The sequence below is a fragment of the Fomitiporia mediterranea genome (genome assembly GCF_000271605.1).
Source record: "Fomitiporia mediterranea MF3/22 unplaced genomic scaffold FOMMEscaffold_2, whole genome shotgun sequence".
In the NCBI taxonomy this organism is placed as follows: domain Eukaryota; kingdom Fungi; phylum Basidiomycota; class Agaricomycetes; order Hymenochaetales; family Hymenochaetaceae; genus Fomitiporia; species Fomitiporia mediterranea.
In genome coordinates, this window is record NW_006760387.1 from 1,167,889 (window position 1) to 1,176,858 (window position 8,970).

The following is an 8,970-nucleotide window of genomic DNA, read 5'->3' on the forward strand; positions in this document are numbered from 1 at the left end:
CAAGCTCAAATTGTCAGATAGTTTAAATATAGCCTTATATAGTAAGCTTATTCTTAATTAAAGAGTAGCTTTTTCTGTATACTAGTATTTTTTACTTATTACTTTTTGTAAAGAGAGTAGTTAAAAGTAACTATCAGACTTTTAACAATAATTACTTAACAAAGTCTTTGATTACAAATGATTAGATTCTTGTTACATAATAACTAATTATCTAAATTTAGTATTTATAGTAGGAAATGAGAGATAAAAAAGAGAAAAACTATGTACAGTAGTTTATATTACAGTATATACTGTATAGTACTAGAAGAAGGCAAATCTAATATATTATATATTTTATACATTATAATATACAACTTCAGCAAGCAATCCAAAATCTGTTATAAAGAAACTTGATACATTATACAAAATATACAGTATAGTATTATACATTATAACATATTTTTCTGTATATGTATACTTAAGGACTGAACATAGTTTCACATGTGTGCCTTGCCTTACATTACTCATACTAGAAAAAGAACTCTCATAAGTAATATTATACTATCTTGGGTACACAAAGAAATGAAACAACTAAGGGACTAATCAATTCACAGGGGTGCAGAAGTCACAGAGAGGCGTTGTAAGTTCTCCATCATTACAATATATTTCAATATGATCCTGATCTGTGGAATTGAGTTCATAGGATTTTTCTCTGTGTGTTTACATATTTATTGCTCCTGTGCACATACCAGATAATGTAGGCGTTTGGAGTCTTAGCCGTAAATTAGGCGAAGATCGAGCGCCGTTCTTTTCATCATGTGCTAACATTTCTTGTGTTACGTATTGCGCTGTCAATCGAGAGTAATTCTGTGCATCAAGAAAAAATTGCTTCTTGCTAGAAGACAACGCTTCCCAGTGCTCACGGGCCAGTTCTATCTCCGCTCGTTGACTTCATACATGTTGTCAGTGCTTCACATAGCCATCTGTACACTTCTCTGTTCAGCAACCCACTTTCCTAAAGTAAAATCAATGCCTATAGTCATACATTCTCTAAATTCTTTACTGAGTACATGTTAAGAAAGGGACGCAAGTATGACCAAGCTGGTCCAGGCGCAAATCACCCCTCGTTACTTTCACATACAACGTAAGTCTGGGATGACCCTAAGTATTTAAGGGCAAAAAAAAAGTGAGACTTGTTCTACACACACAGAGCAAGCAGCTGTGTCCGACTGTGTCAAAAGCGTTGGTTCTTATGTCTCCGCGTTGAACTCGTTCATTGCAATGGTCAACACCTAGCAATGCGCGAGTTCAACATAGATGCTAAAGAAACCATACTATTTGACATATCGGTCTTGAACAGAATCATCAGAATCTCCGAAGAGATACTGAGGCTACTGCTCAAAGCTGAACGAGGCAGTTCAGCTCCAAGGAAGAATGGTTTGTAGTGCTTGTGTACGGATGTAATGGAGTAACATGTTCGAGAATCTCGATCAGAGCTATCTTGCAAGGTTACACCTGCAATTGGGGCATTAGAACAAGAATTGAGTCGATTATTCGAGAAATCAGTGATCTTAGCATCTAAGCAAAATTTCAATCAGTTGTCTACAGTTAGGCTTCTTTTAAAAGGACTATCGTCACAGAACAAACATTCAATTTAAGAACGCTCGGGAATAATAACAACAAGGAGTTTTACTAAAAATTATGGCATGCAGGTAATTTCACTGATGTGAAAGGTCGTTGTCTAGAATATCGAATCATTCTAGTTTCAGTATATCATGTCCTTTTCTTGCAGATTGTGGCGAATTTCTGTAGGCTGTTTTAAGCTCAGACATCGAAGTACTTAATCAATATTGCAAAGCCTTGCAAAGTTCTAAACACCTGACGGTCTATTCTTGCGCAATACTGTGCCTTATCCTTTGCCCTTCGCATTGGATGAAAATTGGACTCTGGATAGTCCCTTCAATAAAGCAGAAAGAGACAAGATAATATTAAAACTCGTAGTTAATTGTACGGTAGCTACGCATTTTTCAGATTATATATTGATGGTCATATCATCGACCCGTTTTGCGTCTCGCGGGATAATCACACATTTGAAAGGCTTCGGATATCTATAAATTAAATTCAGCCTAAGTAACGAGGAGTTTACCTGCTGGAAGCTTTACTCACGCTATGATCCCATCATCATCGAACTCGAACTTAGGTACCTCGGTCTTCCCGGTTTCAGGGTCTGTGTATAGCCGCATATCGAATAACGCTAGTACGTTCGCAGCTGCTTCCCATAGCATCGAGTCTGCGAAATACTTTCCAGGGCAAGCCCTTGTTACAAAGCTTCAGAAAGTAATAAAAACTACTATTTTGTAGCAAGCTGACCTTCTTCCGAATCCGAATACTATGCTGCTGGGATCATCTTCTGCGACAAACGATGTAGCATCGGCCGACGCGGCAGCGGAAGAAGTGCCATTCGGATCGTCTTTTACCTTTGCCATATGTCGTTCAGGCATGAAGGTCTCTGGATTCGGGAAATTCTTTTCATCCCTCATCATTAGCCTGAATATCTAATGAGCAATGAACGAGAAATAATCGAATGAATGTACAAACCAGATGTTAGTAACTGCAACCGTTCCTTCTGGGATTGTCCATCCTCGATATTCCTCAGCCTGTGTAGACTTATGCGGGACGCCTATTCAACCATATTGGATAAGCACAGAAAACTAGTTAAAGGTGATCACGGACCGAGAGGTGCAGGAGGTTGCATCCTAGGATAAGCATTAGCTTCACGTCGAGAACGGTAAGGAAGAGCAGTGCACGTACCGATACATCTCCTTTAGCACGCAATTAAGATAAGGAAGGTCATTCCTATCTTCGGCACATGGCAGACGGTCTTTCCCGACGACTCGATCAATTTCCTCCTGAGCCTTCTTCGCCACTTCAGGATAGATTGTCATCAACAGGAAGAACGTTGTGAGAGCCGATTTGGTCTGAAATACTCTTATGGGTTCTAAGACTCCGGAACAATTCTCTACCACTCACTGTATCCGAACCAGCTAATGAAGAAGGTTGATGAGATTATTGCATTCATGTATAAAGTAATTGTTTCACCTGCGTAAATTGTTGCTCCAATGTACATAATGTCCCTTTCATGTTCAGGGTCAATCACATGCATTTCCTCGTATCTATCCAGTAGTTCGTTCATTAAGCACGGAGGAGCATTTCCTTTAGCCTATCGGGAAACGTGTCTCAGGTTAAGATGTTTATTCACTAATCTTCATCTGGGCTACTTACCCTCTTCACTTTAAGATCTTCCAACGGGTGCGTCATAACGTATCCGACGAGTTCTCGTGCTTTCGGAATAATCCTCTTTACACCCATTCCAGGTAACCAAGCAGGAGCATATCGCACTAAAAGCGGCTCAATACACGGACTAAATTGGCGATTAAATTTGCTCACTGAATGGAAACACGTCGAGGAGTGTTGTCCCGACGTTACCGGAGCTTGAAACGATGTGCGCCGCTTCTTCGACAAGTTCAACATACGGATCGTTCTCTTTGACGATCTCATGTCCGTATGTGACCGAGATGATCGTTCCGGCGATGAAACTGCCACACTCGTTATCAGTGATCTCAAGATTTGTTAAGATTATTTACTTATGAATGTGCGTGATGAAGTTTTCAGGCTTGATCAGCAGTCGGCGGAGGAGTTTACGAACTTCGCGCTCTTGCGTTGGTTGATACGCTGACAGTGCCTGAGGACCGAAGTAATGATGTAGAATGCGACGATGTTTCCGAAAACGCGGACCATAAGGAATGATTGGAAGCATGAGTTCCCACCCCATTCTGTAAACATGTTATTCGACTTCCTGGAAAGTAGAGTAGAATGAGGGTGCTGCCGTACTCAATGAATACCGGAAGGAATGGCCTGTCGGAGAATGTGTTGCTCCTCTTTTCCAGAAGATCGCGCGCCGCAGTAATCGAGTTCAACACGATCATGGAGCGACCTAAAACTTGAGTGCAGATGACATCGCCTATGAAATACTCAACATTGAAGGTAACGTAAATGTCAAAGTGTGCACGCACCGTATTCTTCGTTCCATTTTGCGTAGACCTCCCACCCTTTATAGAACGGAACTTTCCTTGCGTGCCCTAATAAGAAATCCTTGGGAGGACTGGGCGGCAATCGAAGTGCAACCGCATGGCCCCTCGTGTACAGAATATAGCTGACGGTGATTGCAAGGCTTGCAGCGGCGATATCCCACCATAAAAGAGACATAATGGCTGCCCACACTCAAGTTTAGAAGACTGGCGGCCATCATTTATATCGTAACGTTGAGCTGAAGCGTTATCGATTCAACCTCCGCTCTCTCGTCATCATACAATAGAAAGTCTCCGATTGAGCAGGATTGAACAGAAATTTACCCCAGCGTGATAGCCTTTCAGAGTCTAACGGTGCGGATTCCGAAGTCACGGAAGAAAATGTCAGAGCGCCCGTTACAGAAATTGATGCGGGTTGAGAATTGGCTGTTCCTGTGCAATATCAGTAAGTATGAATGAATTACGCATCGTCCCATATCTTCGTGTCCCTGAGTGCAGCATTTCATTAAACGGGGTGTTGTAAGCCACTCTGATGTGCCGGAAGCAAAATTTAAGTGGGGGATTCGGGAAGAGGCACGTCCACTCAGTGGCCATTTCCCACAGTCCTCGGCCTGCGGCACTCATCAGTGGCGTGAGACTCTGTTGTTTCATGTTTCAACTCATCCTCAACTCAGCGAAGAGATACATTTATCGCCCAACCGCAAATCAGTGTAGTTGAATTGTTTTCAGATAATTGCGGAGAAACATAAGGTGGTTTCTAGCAAGAGCTAATCCCCAGTGGACAAAGTCTTGCTCGTAAATTCCTTTTGATGTCTAATAACAATTGTGGCAGCATGATTAAACGGCCAAGGGATAAATTAGTAAGCAGAGTCTCGAGAGTAGAGTTCAGTATTCCAGTCTGCATTAGTTTACATCTAATGCACGTTTTTAGTACCCGTCATATAGCTAACAGAAGCTCGGACAATGAGTCCTACGACGCGTACGTCGTCCTCCGTAAGTGGTGCATACAGCATGAGGTATTCTTTCGGCAGTCCAATGACACCGCTGATAGGATGCCGTTCGCCCCACTCTCGTTCAATCACTGTACATCCCAAGTGTCTTTTCAGTACTCCATCAGAAAACAGATGTCGAAAAGAAATATATACCCAGTTTACAGTCTTGAGGTGAGAGCGTAACATGCATCGAAAAGTCCTTCAGGGAATGGACATGACCGATTTCACGCCACGACGCGTCCGTAACAGGATGCGGACTTTGCACGCTCGGATGTACAAGGAGTGCATTAAGAAAGTTCTCGTGTGGTGAACGGCCAACCTGGATGAGTGAACTGTTCGTCTCGGCGATTTTCTTGAATTCATCGGTAAGGAGCTAAGAATGATGAATATTTTGTTTCATGCAACTTCGGTGGAAGAAAATATTGCAAACCTTTTGTGTCTTTTCATTTGGGAAGTACTCAACCTGTCGATGCGGAAGGAAATGCCATCCCGTTTTTGGTCGTTGCCTTCCCCTCAGTGGAATTTCGGTTGGTCCGTCACCCGCTTTCAGCCATGAGCTCTTGTCCGAGTCTTTTTCATACTCCTCCACAGTAACTGTGTTTCTCCCAACTGGTTTCAAGAGAAGAGAAACTGCCCAACCAACAACAGGAAATTTGAATCCACCTCGCTCAAGAGTCTTGTAGGACCGGTAGTTTCGGAGCGCTAGTGGGAAGAGCACAGCAACTACTGAGGCTGAGATTGATAGTGTCGGATGCCGTGTGATTGTGTTTCGAGTGCTAGCAAGCGGGAAATGTAGGTGAGACGACAATTCTGCTAGTATGCCCTGCGCAGTGAGGGACTGCATGGCGGATAGAACAGTCTATCGTTTCAACCTCATCCTACCAAAAGGCCTTTATAGATTGTATATGCTGGTGCTGCGCCGAAGTCAAGACGTGTTCGACATCCGAGTCCTGCCGAAGAGGAACACGTCGGTCACCTGACTTTGCCGCGATGCGCCTCTTCGCCAGTAGTGTCATCTCCTGCCACCATGTCGTCAGTCTCTGGCGCAGGCAGTCAGGCTGCAAAACCACCGGTAGTCCAGCCAGGATCAGGGAACGCTGTTGTCATTAATCCATGTCAAGTGCGTTTCAGCAGATCTATAGCAAATAGGAAGCTGGGACACTAAGAATACGCGACAGAGACTCAACCCGCTCTTGGAATGCGTGCGCAACGTAAGCAAAGAGTTTGGCGACATTATTCCAGACTTTCAACTCGGAAGAACGACATGTGCTCTCTACTTGAGGTACGCTGCTTCCGTCTGTCGCCTGAATCAAGCTCATGTCATATCATAGTCTAAGGTATCATAGACTTCACCCAGAGTACATACACCAACGGATACAAAGGCTCGGAAACCTATTTACGCTCAGATTGCTAATATTGATGTGTGATGTCGTGAGTATTGAAAGACTCGCCCGATCTTCCGGGATTATGCGTTGACGTGTGTAGCCTTAAGAGCGAACATCAAGAACCCATACGTGAACTGACAAAGATCTGTCTTATCAACAACATAACCATTATTGTTTGTTGGTCGTGAGTTTTCGCCCTCTTTTTCTAGCTGCAATCACTCCCTCTAACGAACGTATACCACAAAATGGCATGAAGAAATGAGGAAGCCGGAATGTATCTTGCGACATATAAGCTGTTCGAACACAGGCCCCCAGACCTCATTAAAGAACGTGTCGACAAGGAGTACAACGCAATGCTGCGTTCGGCTTTAACAAGTATCAATAAAGTAAACAAGACTGACGTTGAGACGCTCAGAACTTCTTTCGGAGTACGTATCCTTTGCCCCATCCTGTCAAAACAATTGTAGATGCTGATATAGAATGCGTGCATTAATAGAGTTTTTCAAAAATCGCACATACCACACCCGAAGAATTACGGCGCCTCCCTGGTTTTGGCCAAGTGAAAGTTCGGCGTATTCTGGAAGCTTTCGACAAGCCATTTCGAAATAAAGCGACGAGCGCACTTCCCGCATTCACACAATCTCAAGTGCAGCTCGAATCCGAGTCTTCAACACAAAACAACGGCGAAGTAGAAACGTCACAGCGGGAGGAAGGGGAATCAGTTATTCCAGAACTAGGAAGGTCGGCTGAAATTCGCGACAGTCAGACGCAGAGCCAAAGTCAATTGTCCAACAGCTCGAGCACGCCGACTTCCAGTCGAATACATAAATTTGGCTCAGCAGCAGACATGCCTACGCCTCCCCCTCCCACCTCCACACATGCGCTTACACCTAGTCGTGCCTCCCGGTCTTCCAGACAAGCGCAACGTGAACCTAGTCCTATCTGGGACATTGAACTCGACCTCAACGAAGATGAGATCAGTGGGACGCGAGATCCCGAAGAAGTGCAAATCGACACACGCCTTGCCAAGAAAGGGAAAGGGAATCTGCCTGTACCTGGAAAAGGGCAGCAAAGTGACGTTGATTACGTGACAGGGGGGCAACAGCAAAGGATGGAAGATAGTCGGCGCCATAGGAGCCCGAGTCCTGTGTGGGACATCGAGCTTGACTTGAATGATGATGATTAATGAGAACCACATATATAACGATATCCTCGCAACTTCTTAAGGTGGGCCAATCTCGCTCGGTATCCTAAAAGACTCAAAATAGTATCGGCGTAGCTTTGCTGCGGCGGATCGCTAATATACTGTCCTCCTTCATTCCTACGATCAGCAAAGTACCAGATACAGAGAACGGTCACACAAATGTGGCAACAGCAAAGTTGTATTGCAGGATGACATTTAATAGTATATAAGCAAAGTCTTCGCAGCAGTGATCGTCCAAGTTCATACCTACAAGCCAGCAAATCCCAGAGAAATGGCAGACATGGAAGACACAACTCCATGCCATCAGCATTCTAAAACTAAAAAGAGGAGGAGAATGGTAAAGTCACATTCTGGTTCTTTTGAAGCCATCAATCTTACTCATCTCTTACGATATCTTCGAACCAGAGTGCGGCAGAGAAAGCCTCAAACGTACAAGAAAAACTTCGCAGCAGTCAGGACAGCTATGATCAGACCGTTTCTCTTTGTGAACAATTTAGAGATATTGGTGATGGCTTGGGCCTGAAAGTGGACGAGCTCAAAGCTGAGTCCGATGGGGACTCAAAGGACGACCCGAAGATAAAGAGTATAAATGATTCTCTTACGATAATTAGAGGAATAGAGGGTTGCCTTCGGTCATCACTTGATGAGAATCAAGCAATTCGAGGAAAGCCGAGATTAGCCGCTGAACAATTGGCAGGATTATATAGAGGTCTTCTACTAAAACTGTAAAATAATGCTGTCATAGAGAATTCAAGTAATATAATCAAGAATCTTGATAACAACCAATGCCTTGTGTGTGAAGTGGCATTGATATCAAATTAGTATGCAGAACTAGATAATTACTTGATAAAATAGTTTTGTAAAGCAATCTGTTGTATTCAAAAAATACATATTAGTCGCGACAATTTAAATAGTTCATATATAAAAATGACGGTAGGATACGCACACTGTCATCCTCTTCCTCTATGTGAGTGTAAAGCAGAAAGTTTTGAAGGCTTTGTCTTCTCCTAAAAGTAGGCATTTGCTAAATTTATTGTATCTCAATATTGAATTGTCCTTGAAACTATTGACTGCCCTTAACGGTCTATTGTTGTGCTCTTTCCTCTCATGAATCATTCGACGAACTGATATTAGTGGCAGAATATCATCTGAGATTATCTGATGAATTATGACACCCTAGCAAGAGTACAGAGGATGTTTCCCTCTTTGCAACCAAGCATCAATCAGCTGATCTAACCGTTGATTGTAACCGTTGCCATATATACAGAAGATCAGCAGAATCTACCTCGCAACGTCATCACGAAAAAGTCGCAACACTTGTA

At 43.3% G+C, this 8,970-nt stretch overlaps 3 protein-coding genes across 3 annotated transcripts; 1 reads left to right on the plus strand and 2 right to left on the minus strand.

Moving 5' to 3' along the window:
* Window positions 1-2,011: 2,011 nt before the first annotated feature.
* FOMMEDRAFT_131370 (cytochrome P450) lies at window positions 2,012-4,245 on the minus strand (the record flags this gene model as incomplete). Its single annotated transcript, XM_007262605.1, has 12 exons — window positions 2,012-2,087; window positions 2,146-2,295; window positions 2,350-2,526; window positions 2,578-2,659; window positions 2,713-2,735; window positions 2,791-2,965; window positions 3,079-3,199; window positions 3,262-3,377; window positions 3,427-3,575; window positions 3,624-3,812; window positions 3,871-4,000; window positions 4,053-4,245. The coding sequence occupies 12 exons, from the start codon at window positions 4,243-4,245 to the stop codon at window positions 2,012-2,014; spliced, it is 1,581 nt and encodes a 526-aa protein (XP_007262667.1).
* Window positions 4,246-4,577: 332 nt separating this feature from the next.
* On the minus strand, window positions 4,578-5,969 carry FOMMEDRAFT_102192 (uncharacterized protein). Its single transcript, XM_007262606.1, has 3 exons — window positions 5,490-5,969; window positions 5,213-5,432; window positions 4,578-5,148 (listed from the first exon to the last, which is right to left on the minus strand). The coding sequence occupies exons 1-3, from the start codon at window positions 5,901-5,903 to the stop codon at window positions 4,982-4,984; spliced, it is 801 nt and encodes a 266-aa protein (XP_007262668.1). The 5' UTR covers window positions 5,904-5,969; the 3' UTR covers window positions 4,578-4,981.
* Window positions 5,970-6,237: 268 nt separating this feature from the next.
* On the plus strand, window positions 6,238-7,045 carry FOMMEDRAFT_50800 (DNA repair protein rad10; the record flags this gene model as incomplete). The annotated part of the gene is made up of 5 exons (XM_007262607.1): window positions 6,238-6,341; window positions 6,391-6,490; window positions 6,552-6,628; window positions 6,701-6,872; window positions 6,941-7,045. Coding segments are annotated over 5 exons (558 nt in total), but the record flags the coding sequence as incomplete, so codon positions are not given.
* Between the last annotated feature and the right edge of the window lie 1,925 nt (window positions 7,046-8,970).